The sequence below is a fragment of the Pleurodeles waltl genome, chromosome 1_1 (assembly GCF_031143425.1).
Source record: "Pleurodeles waltl isolate 20211129_DDA chromosome 1_1, aPleWal1.hap1.20221129, whole genome shotgun sequence".
Lineage (NCBI taxonomy): Eukaryota > Metazoa > Chordata > Amphibia > Caudata > Salamandridae > Pleurodeles > Pleurodeles waltl.
In genome coordinates, this window is record NC_090436.1 from 385,579,052 (window position 1) to 385,598,652 (window position 19,601).

General features: G+C 45.8%; 1 protein-coding gene across 2 annotated transcripts in view; it reads left to right on the top strand.

Moving 5' to 3' along the window:
• The window catches only part of HOMER1 (homer scaffold protein 1), a 720,670-nt gene that overhangs the window by 531,780 nt on the left and 169,289 nt on the right, over positions 1-19,601 (top strand). For both annotated transcript variants that reach the window (XM_069223247.1, XM_069223237.1), the window contains exon 6: positions 6,472-6,525. In XM_069223247.1, coding sequence (XP_069079348.1) covers positions 6,472-6,525 — 54 coding nt within the window. The remainder of the gene's footprint in view (positions 1-6,471; positions 6,526-19,601) is intronic.

Consider the following 19,601-nt stretch of genomic DNA (forward strand, 5'->3'; position numbering starts at 1 on the left):
CATCTGCTTAGGGCTTCTCACAAGGAGACGGATAACAGGCTGAGTAAACACGATTATAGACACTACAGGGCAAGACAACACGCCGAAGGCGATAGATCTGGCAGATTATTAGCTTGGTTGACTCGGCAACCATCACAACCAATACCCATTGGCGCAATACGCCTAAATCCTGACACAATCGTTAATACCCAAGCAGGCATAAATGATGCCTTCTCCACATATTACCAGACCCTATATACGCCTCCTCCACCACCTCCAGTGCAATATATTATCAACACACTAAGCCTGGTCCCCCAAAATCAACTTATCCTTGACAATACCGCCATCCTAGACAGCCCAGTTACTATTGAAGAGTTGCGCCTGGCATTATCACAAATAGCATGCAATAAAACACCTGGCTCAGACGGTCTACCGATAGAATACTACAAGTCCCATGCTTCCCTCTTATTACACCCATTAACAGAAGTATTTAACGAAGCACACCATAAATTACAATTGCCAGACTCAATGTGTGAAGCACTGATAGTCGTCCTCCCAAAATCAGGCCGCGACCCCCTAGATGTTGCATCCGGAGGGGGCCCAGGGAGAGAGCCTGCGTCGTCCCGCGGCAGGAGGAGCGCCCCAGTGGGCCACCCGGGGCCCGGGTCCCCCGCAGGTGAGGGCTCGCTGTCTTCAGCCCCAGGCAAGGGGCGGTCAGCTCTGGCGGGCCAGCGCCCGATCCTGGTGCTAGCGCGCCCAAAGTTCAATCCAGTGGGGGGCACCAGACCCGCACCCCGCAGATGCGCAGGGAAAGCCGCCCAGGGGCTGCGCCCGTCCTCCACGCGTCCCCCGGCTCACGGGCCGCACAGCCAGGCCGCGGCCAGGTTGGTCCAAAAGCCGCGCCCCAGATAGATGGCTCCCGGCTCCGTCGCGCTGCCACACGGGCGTCTCAGCCCCGGCCTCACAATAGATTCACGGGGAGTCCAACGGGACCGCCCCGATGCCTTGTGTGTGCCGCACCCACCTCGGCTAGGCCAGTTTGTCATCCGGTCCGGGGCGCCGACCGTGTCCCACCACGTTTCCCTCGACGGGCCAACGCGGGACCAGCTTCTGCGGGTCCAAATTCCTCGGAGCTACCCCCGGGCAGGGGGGAGAAGCCTCCTTATCGATATGCCCACCAGGGACCAGGATAATTGAGCAAAAGGTGGGCCGTGAGCGGAGCTCTTTATTCAAGTGTCCGCTCCGGCCACCATCTTGGCCACGCCCCCAAGCTGGGAGTTTACACATGAGAAGATTTTGCTTCTCAGTCGCCGCAAGTTAATATGCTCAGATGAACTTCCCTGTTTGATGTACGAGGTGTGCGTTTGTTATTCTTAGGAAAGATAAATTTTTGATTTGTGGCAGTTAAGTTTAAGAAAATTAACATATCTCCTTAGTTTTTCTGAAATTCTGTATAACATGTCCAACTACGCTATATGTTGATAACAGCGGTTCTGCTTAGACTGTGATAAGCATTATGTTTATCTGTGTCGTATACTGGCAAAGTTTTACCAGCATGGCTGCCGCTTTATAAATGCGCTTATTACAATTTTACACAAAAATATATAAACTTATATAAGTTGGTGATGGAGATTGAACACAATTTGGTTGGGGATTGATATATTTATATCTGTTTACCGTGTTATAAAATTAAACCAACTTTCTAGCGCGGTTGTTGTTTTTATTCCTACTCTCATGGTTAGGTTGACTTGGTAGTAATTTTTAGGTGAGACTATTTACCTTTTGTATATATACACATTCCTGGCTAGGATTGTTTGTTCTTTTGATAAATTTTGAATGTAGTCATGGAGAATGCTTAACTTATGTCATAATGTTTTGATTGGGAGCTGCACGTGAAGACTGTGGAGTCACTGATTACTGTGTTTCACGAATTTCATTGCATAAACTACCTGAGATATAGGTCCTTGTATTTGGAAAGAGTCAAAAGCTAGAAGTGGAAAAACTATACCCCTACAGAAAATTCATCGAAAGACATTTTGTGGTGAAAGACAGAGAGTGAAAGTTCAATACTGTGGTTCCAGGTATGAAACTGGATCAGACGATCTAGAGATCACAGAAAAGCTCCAAGGGAATTGTTGGTCAGACACTTAAAAGTGAATATGTTGCTCACTGGCAGCTAGCTTACCATGAAGTCCTTTCTATGTGCAATGTTTTCAGAGAAATAACAGATTCAAAATTAATGGACCATCGTGAAACTGTTCCTCACCACGAACGTGTGGGAAAGAGAGGGGAACTTTTTAATAAACATGGTGACAGCCTTCTTCATTTCATGCAGCAGCAAGGAAACCCCTTTGAAATTACTGAGCCTGTGCGACTACACAATTTCATGATCGAACAGTATGTGGATAACGATATAATGACACGTCTACTAGATGTCCTGGAAAAGGAATCAAAACTATACGCTGAACTGAAGCAAGAAAGATTTGTATTGAAAGAGAAAAAACTATTTGACATAATCACTAAAGCTAACCTTCCACGCTTTAATTGCCATAGCAAGAGTTTCGTCCAGCCAGCCACTACAAAACAGGTTACAAAAAATAACTTTTGCAAGCACATTGAGTGATTGGCTTAGCAAAAGAAAGGGATGTATTTATCAAGGACATTCTGTCGCATGATGTTCCAACAAACGCATTATTTAATGGAGATGCTGCAACCAAACCAGTGAAGCACACACTCGTACCAGACCTTAAAAAAAAAAAAATCACCTGAAGAATTTCAGTTCAAAAAAAGGTGTTTTCAGTGAAAACTGCTGTTGTTGTGGCCTATATGTCACAATTGTGATGGGTCAAGATTTCGTCAATGCAAAACTTTGGAGAGATCCGTCAGACTGTTCTACAGATATCAGAGTCACTGTGCACCTTGCAAGACCTGCACATTGTCTTTGACAGTTATCTTGAACTATCTGTCAAATAATGTGAGAGAATCAAATGAGTATCTACAAGGGGAACAATTGACCTTGCCTGCATCAAAAATTCAACACCTATACCTGTGAAACTTGATAAATTCTGGTCATCAACATCAAACAAGATGAACTTGGAGATGTTAACTCTCCAAAACATTGCTGAAGCTTCAGTGAACACTGCATTTCAAATTATTGCAAGTGGAATGATTGTCAATGAGATGTTGATGCATGCAGAGCTGTACTCAAAATGTACAGGCCATATTGTTAAAGAACTTAACAGCAAGTTGGAGGAAGCTGACCTTTGTGTTGTGCCACATGTTGAGTGGGCTGTTCGAAATCGTTCCAATCGAGTCATTTTACACAGATGTTATTGTGCTACTTGGATTTGTTGCAATGTTCTTAGGTAAAGGATTGTCAGAGTTATGGATTTGTTATGGAACAGGCTAGAAAAGACACTTAATTCCACTTTATATTCTGTACAAGAAACATGACCCAGAGATTCCCAGTGTTCTTATCAAGGCACATATTCTCATGGATTATGACACTGAGCAAAATTGGAATAAACCTTGGAGCTCTAACTGCTGAACCTGTGACGTTCCTTAAAGGATTTGCTGAGACAGAATAAGAATGTGACCTTAAAGAAAAATATCTTGTGTAATTAATCAAGTGAACTATGAAAATGTGTCTAAAACAGGTGTGATAAACATTATTTTTTCATATTCAGATCATAAACATTGTTTGGTGTATACATAAAAGGATTAAAAACATTTAATATTTGTTTCATTTCTATATATGTTTCTTCTTCCTCTTTTATAGCCACCATTTTGGAAAATGTCAGAAGGGTTGCTCTTTTCTGTCTCTATAAGTCTACTTGGCCCCCAAAACCTATGTTTTGACACCAAAATGAAGTATATAGGTCTCATGGTTCCTGAAATATTACATCATCACTGCAACACATCTGCTGTTTTAAAAAATGTCTACCAGAAAAATTCGACACGGATCAGCAGTGTCTACCCAAACTGAATTACTTCTCTAATAATCCAAAAACAGAATTCAAAAATGAAAATCTCTGGACAACAATTGTTTTACAGAGGTATATCAGTGGGCCGGGATTATCATAGTAATGTGTTTTCCTTGAATTGCTTCCTGTAAGCCTCTCACTACTCACAAAGGGCCAACAGCCATACAGGACTTGTTAATTCACAATCATGTTTTGCCCTACTGGTACACAAAGTGACCCCCATATGTTTCTGTTGGGTATTTGAGGCTGTCGTGTCACACCGGCTAACCACTAAACTTTTGCATCCATCTTCTCTCTCTAACTAGAGTATTAGTTGGCAACATGTAGCCATCTGAACAACAGTCTCCATATTTCAATATGTCCTGCATGCATCCTTGGAGATTTTACTTTTCCTTCCCTATCTGGGTGGATGGGCAGCGGGTCGCCCTAGAACTCAGGCTGTGAGACAAAATGGAAGAGGAACAGCACGTTCCTACCTAGTAGGGCTGGTTCAAACCAAGAATGTCCATCTTGGGACCAGTCATTCATTCTGGCAGCAGTAGTGCAGCATATTAACAGGCTTTTCCCTGGAAAGTGTTGAGGCAGGCTGTAAACTTGCTGGTCTGATTTCCAGTGCCTTAGAGCATGTCTAGGTACAGCTCAGCTGTCTAGCTCCTCCGGGCCCGTGGGGTTGACTTTGCTTGGGGGTTCATATGGGGTTCCCCCAGTGGCAGCATACACTGTGAATTGTGAGTTCCAAATCACCAACTGACCAAACGCACACCAAGTGACAGTTCTTCAAGCTCAAATGTTATTAGGGAGAGATCTGACAGTGTTCTGGGGTAAATGTTGGAATCCCGAACCAAAGTCTTCACAGAACGAGAGCTCAGCCACATGCCAATGTGAGTTGTGAACAAAAGAGTAGTATGTACAGTCAAACTTAGTGGTTAAATGCTCCCCATATGTCTACCAACCCATGCATCTGCATTTTCTGTTGGAGAGTCCTAGATGCTTTGATGGTGTCCCTTTGGGCTCCTGATAACCTGATTACCTCATCTGAAATAGTCACAATCGCCCCCCCACACCATCATGGGCAAATCTCTGTACCCCCACATTTCAACATTACGTTGTTGAAGAAAGTGGGGTCATCGGAGTTGGGGTGTATATATTCACTACCACCAGTGGTTGGGTATTCACTACTCCTGCCACCACCATGATTAACCCACCTGCGTCAGTGAGAACCACCTGGAACATAAAATGAAGTGTTTCTTTTTAATAAGTATTACAACACCTTGTGAGTGTATAGAATAAGAAAAGTAACAGTGCTTTGCCCATTTGGAAGCAAAGGGGGATTGGGTCTCCTGCAGGTAGACCATGTTACAATGCTGCAGAGAGATGTTGGGGCCCCGTCCTCTTCAGGCCTCGTATACACACCCTTACTGAGTGAAGCCACCACCAGTGTATAATGGAGAGCCATCCCACTCTCAAAGTACTGCACTGTCAGCTGGGGCTGGGTCCGTCCTTCTAGGGCCACACATTACGGCCACCATGACTTTAGCTATGGGCTCCTGTAAGCCACAACCAGGTCGTCCACTCACAGACATGGAGCTAGAATTGGTGGTCGAAGAAACTACACCTCAGTGTCAGCACTCTCCAGCTCGATAAGTAAGGGCTGTTCTCAGGGCCCATGAGGCCAGCAGCACAAAGAGCTGTGGGGTGGCACCACCAGTCGTGGCTCTCCCCGTGCACGATCAGCCCCAGGCTGCGGGGCCTCCTGGTGCGCTTCCAGCTTGTTGCCTGACTTCATCACAGGGAGCACGCTGCCAACCAGCAAGCAATCACCAGTGCCCAGCCGGGATTGCGGCATGCTGTGTGTCCAGGGGTAAGTCTGCCTGTTGCACAGCCTCATGGGAGGCACAGATGAACATACGCAGCAGAACTGCTGCTGTTTAAGTGTTGAAAAGGTGGGGCTTAGTGATTACGCCGCCATCTTCCTGCCCGGCTCTCTGGGGTTCCCAAAAACTTATATTGTTACAGGTGATTAAATGTATTTAATGTTTTGAATATATGAATGATGAACTTCAGAAATAACTATCCACCAATAATAAACTGACACTAAATAACGAAATGGTTGTGAAGTTTTTATTTAGCGGAGAATAGAAGAATTTTAATTTTACTATGTTATCAAAATCTTGGAATTGTTTGAAAGATCTTATAATAATACCAGATTTTCTAAACAATGTGCAGGCGGGGTCGAGCATTTTTGAAAATTGAAAATACAGAATTATTAAATATCTTTTAAAGCCTGTTTAGATGTGCAATATGTATTTGAACAGATATTGTGGTATAAAGTTGGCCCTGTTAATCCTAGAACAGTGGTATAAATGTTGATACAGAAGTGAGAAACAAATACATTATCTGCAAAGCAAATTGTATACACACCAGATTGTAAAATGTTGTGATGTTTGGCCAAAGTCATTGTGTTTCTTTAAAATCATATCCTGCCCTTTTTTGTGTCTTCTGCATCCAGAATGTTGATCAGCAAAGCTCTGAAACATGAAGATGAGGATGCTGAACATGATAGGTAATGTCGCACTTCTAATTAAGGTATTACTTTTTATTGAAATGTATTGGATGAGATACCATACTTTGGAGGTTCATGGTACAAAATTGCTAATTTTTCAATGAAAAATTAAGCTTTTGGGATCGGAAATATATATTTTTTTTAACTTTTCTAAGCCATTACTAGTGTTAGCTTCATCCATCTTGTCCCATAACAACAAAGGTTTGCATGTAAGTGAATCTGGAAATTCTTGCCATCTAATATGCTACAGACATCACCAAGTGCAAGCCTTTGAAAATTCTGAGCATGGCATCAGAGCAGAACAACTGCTCATCTTCTGCTTCACCTTTGCGAGGGGAAAAATAAGAAATGGGGTAATTTGCCTGCACACGTTCTGCTGAAATTACGGGCCCTATTAAGAGTTTGGCAGTCCGAGGACCGCGAAACCTGCGGTGGCGGTCGAACTGCAGCACCCGTGCGGGTCTGACTGCCAGATTACGACCGTGATGGTCAGACTGCCATGGAAACACCGCCATCATGCATCCCAACGGGGTGGCGGCTGACAGAGTCATGGTCAACCACAGCAGTGCTGAGTTCAGCACCACCCTTCTGATCACAAGTCCTCTTTCAGCCAGCCTTTCGGGGTCCCCGCCATGAAAAGGCTGGTGGAAAAGCCGTGCTGGGGGCCCACCTGCCAGCACTCTCTGAATGCGCACGGTCTGCTGCGCATTCCAAGGGTGCTGTTGTGCCACGGCTCAATGCAGTGGCCTTGGCTCCATTAAGGTAGCCGATGCTGTGTCACTATTTCCTCCAGATTGACCGGTGGAAACATCATAATATTATGTTTCTGTGGGTCAGCCTGGTGGAAACATTGTATTACGACTGGGGGGAGGAGGGGGGTGATACTGCCGGTATGACTGCAGTTTCCTCCCTGCAGCTTTGGCGGTCGACTCATTCCAACTGCCAAAGTTGTAATCAGGCCCTAAGTACCTGTCTCATTGGTATGCAGACATACACTGTAAGTACTGATAGGCTAACCCTGCCTGTGTATCATGTTTTTTTCCTGGTCAGGTGTATTTCTCCATTGGCAGTCTATCTCTTGATTTTTCTTTTTGTGTGTTTCTATTTGGAGTGAGCCATTTTACTGTCTTGTGCTGTGGTCTGTATTAAGAGTCTTAGTGGAAGTTACTAATTTGAAGAGCTCTTTATCTCATGGGGCATATTGGTTAAGTGACAACAGTAAATTCAGTTACCTTGTTGCTGACATTAGTTTCTGGGATGTGTCTGAAAGGCTTCCATAGTCTGTTAAAGAAGGTTTTTACATATTGTGTGTGAAGGGAGTTCCCCTTAGTTCTGCTCAGTCTTCTTCAGATAAGTTGTTTTTTTTCCCAATTCAGGTGTTTCCATATTTTTTCTTGTGAAAAACTCAGATTGTCACTGAAAAGACCATTACTATGAAGCAAGGTATTTTCAAACCTGTGGCAAGAATAGGCTTCACTCAGAAGATCTTGACAAGAATTGTATTTATTGCTCACCACCAGACCACAAGGCTAAGGACTGTAATATATGCCACACTTTTTCTACAAAACCCCCCAAAGGCAGTGAGGGTAGACCATTTCTACAGCTTCAGAAATCAAAATCAAAAGATATTGCTTCAGTTGGAGATGTAGCTGAAGGTTCCTCAAGAGTGTATAGAAAAGCGCTAGAGAGTGTTTGTTCCGACCCAGAACACTCTTGTAGATCAACATCTGAATATGTCCCCTCCACTTATAACGCACCTCCTAGGAAAATGCTCAAGAAAACAGTCAGACAACAAAGGCTAGTTTTTGGGATCGTGGTTTTGATTGAGAGAATATCTTAAAGCCCAACTCTCTCCCCTTCGGTCTCTGGCCCACTCCAGGGGGCCTATTTATGGATCCATACCCTGCTCTTCCTATATTTTTTTTGTTTGTTTTTTTAAATCTTTTTACAAGGACAAGAACCTGAGTCCTAAAATGGCTGCTGCTATGATTTGTCAATTCAGCCGATCCGATATATATATTTTCTGTGAGAAAAACAAAGGTTGAAGTGTTCTAGTTTGATGTTAAAATAAGGTAAAAGCTAATGTTTAAAAACCAAACAAAGAAACACTGAAATTCACCAGTTATAATACTGACCTAATTGTAACTGCATAGGTGCCTAGCTTTTTCGCAACATTAATATTGTATTATTGCTTTGCGCGGATGACATTACCCTTAATTTGAAAAGCCCGGGAGTGAACATTGACTGAGTAATACAGGAATTCACACTTTTTCAGGTGGTGTCTGATATAGCGGTCGGTTGGACCACATCTTATCTTTCCCCTCATCCTGGCTACTACTACTCACCCACTCTCGCTGCCTTTGTGATGGTTGGCTGACTCCCTCAAATAGTTGGGTATCCGGATTAGTGCTAGCAAACCGGATGTCTTGAGTGAGAATGACTGAGTAATGATATCTGCGTTGGAGGACCAATTCTGAGAGTGGAATAAATGTCCTCTTTACTTAATGGGGCACATAGCAGTAATGAAAATGGTCATACTTCCACTGCTACTCTATCTCTTTATGAATATAGTAATTCCTGCACCTTGTCACTTTTTTCACACTTTGTTCACCTTTATGGTATGCCCTGCTTGGGCAGTGGGGTCAGCCTAAATTCTGCTGGGAAACTCTAACTCTGCCTTATGATCAGGGAGGCCTTGCAGCCCCTCATTTTGAGCTCTCTTGTCTTTGTGCACAAGCCTCTTTTGCCCACCACTGGCTCAAGCCCCCTCCTTATCTAGCACACTATGCCCTTGAATACAATCAAGTACACACTACTCCTGTTTTGGCCATGATTGGACAGACCCCTCAACAATCTTGCAGCAGAATTGATACAGTAGCATGCACACAGCAGACCTGGATCCAATTAATCTTGGCCATCAGACCCTGTACTCCCCCAAACAGGGGGTCACTGAGTCCCCACTATACTGTATACTACCGGAAAGAGTAGCTGCTCAGAGTATTACGCTGGGGTGTAATAGAAATGTGTGGCCTTTTCCTTGATGGGCAATTCTGTGAGAGACTAACCTCAGATACTAGTGAACCGTTGGACTTACTAGCTCTGTTCACTTTTTTTCATATCAGGGTGAGACTCTGAGATCCTTATCCAGAATTCCCAGCAGTACTTTCTGAATGTAAGATAATTACATTCCTTCTTATGGCACCCTCCATGTAACATCTTCTCTCCCGCCTTTATGCTTCTGCACAGTCTGAGATGCTGCTGGGTTTGCAGCATGCCAAGGCTCGTTGGGAGGCGGCTTTGGGTAAATCTTTTTCTGATGGGGAATGGGAGGGCACATGCAGTCTGACTCAGTTTTCTCCATCAGACATATTATACCCCATCCAAACTGTGTAAATACAAGCTATGTGCCCATGACAAGTGTGACAGATGTCATGGGGGAGGAGCAGACTTCCTGCATTTGGCTTGGCTGTGGCCTCCCATTGTGACAAACTAGACTGCTGTCTTCTTCACACTGATATTTTACACTAGCAATTATTCCCATTGCTGGGGCTGGCACACTTGTGTCTTCTGGCGGAAAAACCTGATGATAATAAAATGCATCTGATAGGGACTTCTATCTGCAGATTCCTTACCTTAGAATTTCCTGGCGCCAGCTTAGAATCCGGAATTTTTCTGCTGAGCAGTACCCTGCGCGCGCCCTCGGGAGGCGTAGTTCGGATCCAAGTGCCTCGTCCGGCTCCATGTGGCGGCGTCAGCGTCATTAGAGCCGTCTATGACATCACGGTTGTATATATAGACCAGTGGCGGCTGGTGTTCAAGGGCTAAGGGGCTGCGCCCCTAGCCTTTTCTGGCCTCTCTAGGGAAGCATAAATGTAATTACATGATGAAAGTAAAACATTTTCTGCACAACTTTTTCGGAGTGAAAGTTGTGCACTTTGAAAACCCCACTGCGTCTGCGTCTGCGTCAGTATGTGGCTGAAAGCTGCACAGTACGTCTGACAGGGATCAAAGCCCTTACGTTTTCTCAGAACGCAGTGACATCCCTGGCTTATCGCCTCCTCCACCAGAAGCCCTGATTATAAACAGCCTGGAGCGGTTTTTTTTCAGCCCGGGTTTCTGAAAACTTCATGTCACTCCGATATTATTCTCCACCCTTTCCTATTTTCTCAAATGGTGGGGTGTGATCAGAAGGGTCTACGTACCAGAGGTCACATTTTATTAAAATAATGTGGCATTGCGCAAAGAAAATCCCCAGTCTGTGGCAGAGAAATTGAATAAATACAATAAATAACTTTATCCAAGGCTCTCTTGGAGGCAGGAGTGTGACCTGAAGACCTCAAGTCATAAATATGCCAAAGACAACCCTGCACACAAGTAAGTTGGAGCTCTATCTTTTTTACAGACAATAAGAAAATAATCTGTTCTCTCAGCTCTCCTCTCCTTTCACTGCCTCTGTAGGTGATTACTCTCTCAAAGGCAGTAATGGTTCTAGTAATTTATCATGGCTAGTTATTGTTGTATTTCTTCTGCAGACTAATGACGTGATATGTCATATTAAACATGTAATCTGCAGCTCAAATAAACGTGTACCTTTTATCACTGAAACTGCTGGATACTGGATGGGTGAGGCAATGTGTGTTTGTTTGAATGTATTTGCAGGGCTTGACAGAGTGGCTGAGAAAATGTGGTTGTCTGTGTATAAGAGTTGTGTGAATGGCAGTGGATGACAATGTGGATGAGTAAATGGGTAGGTGACCAAAGGCAGTGGGTGAGTAGGTGAATGGAAATACGTGGGTAGTGAGGCTCTCTCACAAGGTGCAATTCCATCTTGTATTTGTGCCCCACCACTGCTTTCAGTCACCAGCCACCACTGATATAGACGCCACCACGGCGCGTGTACGTCAGTTCTTTTCCTTCCACGCCGGTTAAGCGCAGATCCGGATAAGAGCTACCCTTTTCTTCAACGAACGTCAATGCTTTTTCGCTTTTTGATTGTTTGACGTCATGTCTTCGAGAAAGACAGGGTTCAAACTGTGTGGTGCATGTCATCGCACCATGTTGGTGACGGACCCGCACCGAGTTTGCCTTTGGTGCCTCGAAAAGGATCACCACTCCACTTTGTGCTCCGACTGTCAGGCCATGGCTCCGAAAGCCTTGAGAGGGAGATCCCTCTAGCTTCTTGCGGCACGACAGCCGTCTTCAGTCGGCGCGACTCTGAGGAGTTCACGGTCCCACAGTAGGAGGAGGTCGCGGTACCGCTCCCGGAGCCCCAAGTCCTCTTCCTCGCATTCAAAGTCATCTGATCATTCAGGTAAGAGGCACAAGCAGAAGAAGTAGTCTAAGCGGACTTCTACTTCACCATGGCTGTCGGCCGACGAGGCGTCAAGGGAACGTCAGTGTGTCGACTCTGCATCTTCCCCTTTTTCCGGGGACCAGAGCGACCCCCCGCTCAAATAGAAGAATTTTATGAGGCCATGCGCCTTGTTTTTGAGCGGGTTGCACCCTCGGGTGGGTCTTCAGGCCCCGCGGGGTCAACAGGGCTCCCAACGGGTTTGACGTCGGCAGATTCGGACCCCAGGATCCGATAACAGATCCGGACCGGCACCGGTCCCTCACAGTCGACCTCCTCCACCACCGGATCAGATGTCAACGCTTCCTCCACCACCGGTGGTAGCCCTATCCTCATTCCGGATGATCCAGAGCTGGAGGGATGACGTACGATGCAGACTCCGACTTCGCCGTTTTGGCCCAGATCATGGTCTGAGCATTATTCTGAAAGCCAGGCACAGGAGAGGAATGGGAGGGGTCTGAGGACCCTCTAGAATATGACCTAGAACAGGACAGGTACGAGGTTCTAGGGGAGGCCAGTGGACTGGACACATCTCCAGATACTGGTATGTTCTCCTCCAAATGTGGCTACCGAGGAGGGAGCTTCTTATGCTATGGTGGTGCGTAGGGCAGCTGAGGTCTTGGACCTAGACTTGCCCACGGTGCCAGTCAGGACGAATCTCCTGACAGAGGTGCTTCAACTGGAGGCGACAACATCAGAACCGATGTTGCCCTGCAATGAGGCCCTAATGGACGTCCTTCTGGGAACATGGTCCAAACCCAGCACTGGGGCTCCTGTGAATAAAACAGTCGGCCGCTGACATAGACTCGCTCCAAGCGACCCTAGTTTCCTGACTCAACACCCCACCCTGGAGAGCTTGGTGGTCCAAGCCTCTACTTCCCGTTGTGCCTTCCCTTCCGCTCCCACGGACAGGGAATCCAAGAGGCTGGATCGGCTTAGAAAGAAAATGTTTTCTTCCACCAGCCTGGCATTGAGGTCAGTAAACACCTCTTGCCTATTGGGCCATTTTTCCTATACTTTATGGGATACAGTGGCACAGGTGCTGCCCCAGGTCCCGGAGGGCATATGGTACTCTCACCCAGGTTGTCAAGGATGGGAGAGATACAGCCAAGTTTACGATCAAGTGTGGATTGGACTTGACCGACTCGCTGGGCAGAGCGGTTGCATCGTCAGTGGCCCTACATCGCCACGCCTGGCTACATTCAACTGGCTTTTCGGGGGATGTCCAGTCAAGTTTGATGGACATGCCTTTTGATTGCTCTTGCCTTTTTGGTGAGAAGGCAGACTCCGCGCTTGAGAGGTTCAAGGATTCTTGAGCTACGGCCAGGTCCTTCAGCCTTTCAGCGCCAGCACAACGCAGTCTGTCTTTCACCCTTTCTGAGGCTTCCACGCCAGACACAATTTAGCCACCATCCTCAGGCTTCATACCATCCCGGAAGAGGACGTGGTCGTGGTACCATCAGACCCAGAGGGTCTGGCCAGCGGTCGGCCACCACACAGCCCCCCTCCACTGTGCCCAAACCCTCCTAGTGTGGTTCTGCAGGACCACGTCTGTCCAGTTGGAGGGAGAAAGCTATTCCCTCCCCTTCCAGTCTTTTCCTCCCTCTATCCATCCAACAAAGGAACGGCTGATGGAGGACCATTTGGTTTTGCTTCGCGAGGAAGTTATGGCTCTGTTGGCCAAGGAAGCCATAGAAAGGGTCCCGATGTCAGAAGTAGCCAGTGGTTGTTATTCCCGCTACTATCTGATCCCCAAAAAGAACAAGGGTCTTCTCCCTATCTTGCTTTTAAGGGACATCAATCGCTTCCTCAAGAAGGAGAAATTCAAGATGCTCACTCTTGCTCAGGTCTTGTCTGCCGTAGATCAAGGAGACTGGATGGTAGCGTTGGATTTGCAGGACGCGTATTTTCATATCCCCATCCTGCCACGCCACAGGCGTTACCTGTGGTTCAAGGTGGACCACGAGCACTTTCAGTTTACCATGCTCCCTTTCGGTCTCACCAGTGCCCCCTTAGGTGTTCACAAAGGTGATGGCGGTGGTGGCAGTGTATTTGCGCAGGTCAGGGATTTCAGTCTTCCCCTACCTCAACGATTGGCTGTTGAAGGCTCCCGCACCCCAGGCTCTCATCACCCATCTCCAGACAACGGTGAACCTCCTGCAATCGCTGGGGTTTACTATCAATGTGCCAAAGTCACACCTGACTCCCTCTCAGAAGCTCACTTTTATCGGAGCTGTTCTAGATACAGTGCCGTATCGGGCCTATCCTCCTCAGCAGCGAGTCCAGGATAATCAGGTTATGATACCGATGTTTTGGCCACTATCCTCGATGTTGGTGAGACAGACTCTGAGGCTGCTGGGACTCATGGCTTCCTGCATCCTACTGGTCAAGCATGCCAGATGGCGTATGAGGACTCTGCAGTGGGACCTGAAGTTCCAATGGGCACAGCATCAGGGGAATCTTACCAACGTGGTTCAGCTCTCGGAGGGAACTGCAAAGGATCTTCAGTGGTGGTTAGTAAACTGCGATTGGGTCATAGTCGGACTCCTCTCCCTTCCCCAACCAGATCTCACAGTAGTGACAGATGCATCACTTCTGGGATGCGGCGGCCATCTGGGAGAGGTGGAGATCAGAGGTCACTGGTCTCCAGTGGAATCCGGGCTCCATATCAACTTGTTGGAGCTTCTGGGATCTGACTAGCATTGAAGGCATTTCTTCCTGTTGTGAAAGGGAAGGGAGTGCAGGTGTTCACAGACAACACTACCACAATGTGTTACTGCAACAAGCAGGGCGGTGTGGGGTTGTGGACCGTTTGTCAAGAGGCCCTGCGTCTCTGGACATGGCTGAAACAGCAGGGTATAACCCTGATGGTTCAACACCTGGCAGGTTCTCTGAACGCCAGGGTAGACTAGTTCAGATGAAAATGCTTAGCGGATCACGAATGGTAACTCCATCCGGAGGTGGCGCAAGGACTCTTTCAGCAGTGGGGAGAGCCTTGATTAGATCTGTTTGCCTCCGCAGAGAATGCACAATATCAGCAGGTTTGCGTGTTGGAGTTTCCAAGGCGGCTATCGCTAGGCAACGCTTTTTGTCACGAGTGGAGTTCAGGCCTCCTGTATGCCTTTCTGCCCATACCATTTCTGCCCAGAGTTCTCAGGAAAATCAAGAACGACCGGGTCCAAGTAATCCTAGTGGCTTCGGATTGGGCAAGGAGAGTCTGGTATTCAGAGCTTCTCAAAATTAGCATCAGTCCTCCAATCGGGTTGCCACTTAGCGAGGATCTTCTGTCGCAGCAGCAGGGTAAGGTTCTACACCCGAACCTGTCAACTTTGTGGCTTCATGTGTGGAGGTTGAGCGGCGACAGTTGATGGTTTATGACCTCCCTTCCAAAGTCTTTGATGTCATTCTGGCAGCCAGGCGTGCCACTACTAAGTCAATTTATGCCTGCCGATTTGAAACGTTCCTTTTCATATTGTACAGAGAGGTCTATTGATCCTCTTTCTTCTTCTCTATATAATATCCTTTTGTTTATTTTATCTCTTGCCCAACAGGGTTCCTCTTTAGGGACTCTTAAGGGCTATCTTGCTGCCTTATCAGCTTTTCTACGCTTGCCCGAATAACCATCTTTGTTTAAGTCTCCTATAGTACAGAGATTTTTGAAAGGGCTTGTGTATTTGTTTCCACCTGTGCCTTTTGTCATGCCCCAGTGTGATCTTAATCTTGTTCTTACCTTCCTAATGTGTGCTCCATTTGAGCCCTTACATAACTGTCCTCTCCGACTGCTCACTTTTAAAACAGCCTTTTTGGTGGCAATTACATCTGCCAGGAGAGTGAGGCAGGCTTTATCTTCAAAAAAAGTTGTATCTCACGATATATCCTGACAAAGTAGTGTTAGGAACTCGAGCCGCTTTCCTCCCCAAGGTGGTGACCCCTTTCCATCTGGGTCAAAATATCAACCCTGCCCACCTTCTTTGCGCCATCGTATCCCTCTAAGGAAGAGAAGCGTCTCCATCGTCTCGACCCAAAAAGAGTGCTATCGTTCTACCTTGACCGCACAAAAGAGTTCCGGGTGGACGACCAACTCTTTGTGGGGTACGTTGGTGCAAAGAAGGGTCAGGCAGTACACAAACGGTCCATTTCGCGCTGGGTCGTTCTCTGTATAAAGATCTGCTACGCTTTGGCCAAGAAGCAGCCTCCAGAGGGCTTGAGGGCTCACTCTACCAGCTGGTACCACTTACCACTGCGTTAGCTCGTGACGTGCCGGTGCTTGAAATCTGCCAAGCGGCAAAGTGGGCTTCCTTGCACACGTTTGCAAGACGCTACTGCCTGGATAGCCAAGTGAGAAGGGAGGTGCATTTTGCCCGCTCAGTCTGCAGGACTTCCTGGTATAAAATGTATCCTTAGGACCCACCGCCAGAAATTATAGCTTGGGTATCTATTCTAAGGTAAGGAATCTGCAGCTAGAAGTCTATCAGATGAACAAGTCACTTACCTTCGGTAACAAATTATCTGGTAGAGACTCTATCTAGCTGCAGATTCCTTACACCCACCCAAGCCTCCCCGCTCTGCAGATATATTTATATATATATATATATATATATATATATATATATATATATATATATATATATGTGTGTTTTTGGTATTTTTGCCTTTATTAAAGGAATGTATTTTTTCTTCAAACAATCAAGGGAAAAAGCTCAACTAAAATATGTTGGTTCTTCCATGACGCTGCGTTTCTGGCATGGAAAGTTGTGGGAAAAGAACTGACGTACACGTGTCGAGGTGGCGTCTATATAGACAACTGTGACATCATAGACGGCTTCAACGATGCTGACAACGCCAGGCGGAGCTGGACGATGCACGCGGATCTGAACGACGCCACACACCGGCGCGCGCAGGATACTGCTCAACAGAAAAATTCTGGATTCTAAGCTGACGCCAGGGAATTCTGAGGTAAGGAATCTGCAGCTAGATAGTCTCTACCTGATAATTTGTTACTGAAGGTAAGTAACTTGCTCCTCTTACCTACGCGCTGCTCTCGTTAAGCATTGGGTGGCATGCTTATGGGGCCAGGAACCTGCACTCTCTATCCAGGACTGGTTGTTGGATCTGGCACATTGATGCGAGCAACTAGAGACATACTACTCCATGCTACCTCTATCTAGCTGGCCTAGGAATATTTGGGGTGTCTTGCAACATTAGCTATTAACACAAGCTTTGGATTCGTCATCCTGACTTTCCGGACTACTATATCATGCTTAGGCAGTCCTCTGACACTCGATTTTCTTTGCTGTCCTTTTTTCCCTTTTCAGTTTTGCCTCCATTGTCTAGTTTCTGCTAATGCTGAAAGGAACTCTTCTTGGTCTTTGCACTACTGAAATTAAGTTTATTGGCTGTACATTTGTTTTGCTTTCCTTATCTTATGACCGAGCTGACAAAACTTCTCTAGAATGCACTTCTAGTTTAAAGAAGACATTTATTATTACTTCACCACGAGGTTCCTGAGAGACGAGATTAGTAGGTTGGAAGTACACGTTTAAAAGTAGTCACAGCAATGAAAGCAAAATATATCAAAGTACTTCTCAATTGCAATGTACACAGCAAATACATGTGATTATATTATAGCATAACTTCAAAGCAAAGAATAAAAGTCCAAATTAATCACCATAGGGCCTATCACTGCTCGTCTTCTTTCTCATGCCTGCAAGTTGATGACTCCTGTTCAACTGCGAGAAAGAGATTTTCCACCCAAACTGGAGGTCAGGCAGCTGACGTCCGCTCCTGACTGAAGTCCTTGAAAATTCTCCCTTGCTGCTGTCCAGGGACACCGTTTAGAACAAAAATACTGGCTTGTTTAGGTAAACCTTGACAGGAATGTGCCGAAAGTTAGCCACCGGTTCGAGACACGCCCCTCAAGGTCAGAAAAACACCAAAATATGCGCTCTCTTATCACGTTAGGGCTCGTGAGAATTCAAAATACGAAAAACACAGCTTGGTCTATCATGTGGAAAAACACAGCTCATCTGCAATGTCTCAACTGCAATGTCGAACTCCACGTTAAAGCCAATAGGCAGCTAAACTGAATACAAAATGTAATGTCTGATGCCATGTTAAAGCCAATAGGCAGCTAAACTGAATACAGAATATAGGGCCTGATTCTAACTTTGGAGGACGGTGTTAAACCGTCCCAAAAGTGGCGGATATACCACCTATCGTATTACGAGTTTCATAGGATATAATGGACTCGTAATACGGTAGGTGGTATATCCGCCACTTTTGGGACGGTTTAACACCGTCCTCCAAAGTTAGAATCAGGCCCATAATGTCTAATGCCATGTTAAAGCCAATAGGCAGCTAAACTGAATACAACATGTAATGTGCTACTGTTGAACATTGAACAACTAATATGTGCAGTGGTGAAACACAAAGTCATTGGTCAAACACAATTATTGGCATAACATCTCCACCCTATGACCAACGTCTTTTGTTTACATTCTTTTTATTTCAAAGAAAAACAAAAGAAAAAAAACCCACTTTAAGCAAATCAGATTTGAATGATAAAAGCAATCACTGTAAAGCAATGGAAGTGGATTAACATATTGATCTCATAACCTTTCAAATCAGATACACCTACAATGAAAAGACTGAAGCTTATATACTCTGATTGGGATAATAACTGATTGAATAGTGTCTCTAAAACAGCAAGTTGATGTAGCATGAGTTCTACTCATGTAAAGGTACACGGTCCACCTGAAAGGTTTGCTGGAATGTAAGTGAAAGTCAGGGTTCCATACGAAAAAACACAGACAGTTAACTGGCAATGTTGCTTAGTTCCAGTGGAAGAATGTAATCAAACAAGTTGACAAACTTTATATTGATCTCGTGTAGAACTTGAACTGAAGACGCCAGTTGCGCAAAATGGATCCATGGGGTTTGTACTTTAATCAATCAGGTTCAGGTTGGGGGTGCGGTCCCTCCCCTGACCCCACACACAAACACCCGAAGGGAGACCACACAGCACACTCATGGTCAGTGGCGAGTCGTGGTACGATCTGCAAAAGAAAAAAGTATGACTTTTCTTGCAAAGAACATTTGTAATCTGGAATATGTTCCCATTTTTCCTGTCCTGGTTTCATGATCCACAGAACATTGTTGGGATCGTTTGCTATAATTTCTGCAGGTTCTGAAGGGTCACCTGGGGATTCAACCCACACCTTAGCACTGAGGTTTTTATCTGCTGCACCACAGCTTCCCTTTCCTTGCACTGTCAGAAGGGCTGGGGCAGACTCTTTCCTTACCAAACCTCCATTCACTGCACTTATGAGAAGTTGGGCAATTCTGTCTCCAATCTGTATGAATGAATCAGATTCTCTTCTAGTTATCAGCATAATTTTGATTTCTCCTTGTTAATCTGCAGCAATCACTCCCCCTAAAACCCGATCAATTTGCCATATCTGTCCTGGTAACTTTCCTCTCCCCAACTGATCTTTGACTGTTTGTGGGACAGATCTCTGTTGTGTGTGCTGACAAATAGGACATTGCAAAATCACTGTTTTTATCAAACCTAGGGGAATGTGCATCTCTCTAATCTCTGCCCACCTGTAAGTGGCTTTTTCTCCCAGATGTCCACATTTCTGGTGCACCCACTTAGCCATCCCCACCAAGTCAGAATTCTGGGCTGAAACTTCTGCCTTTGAACTTTTCTCTTTAACATCTGTAAGGG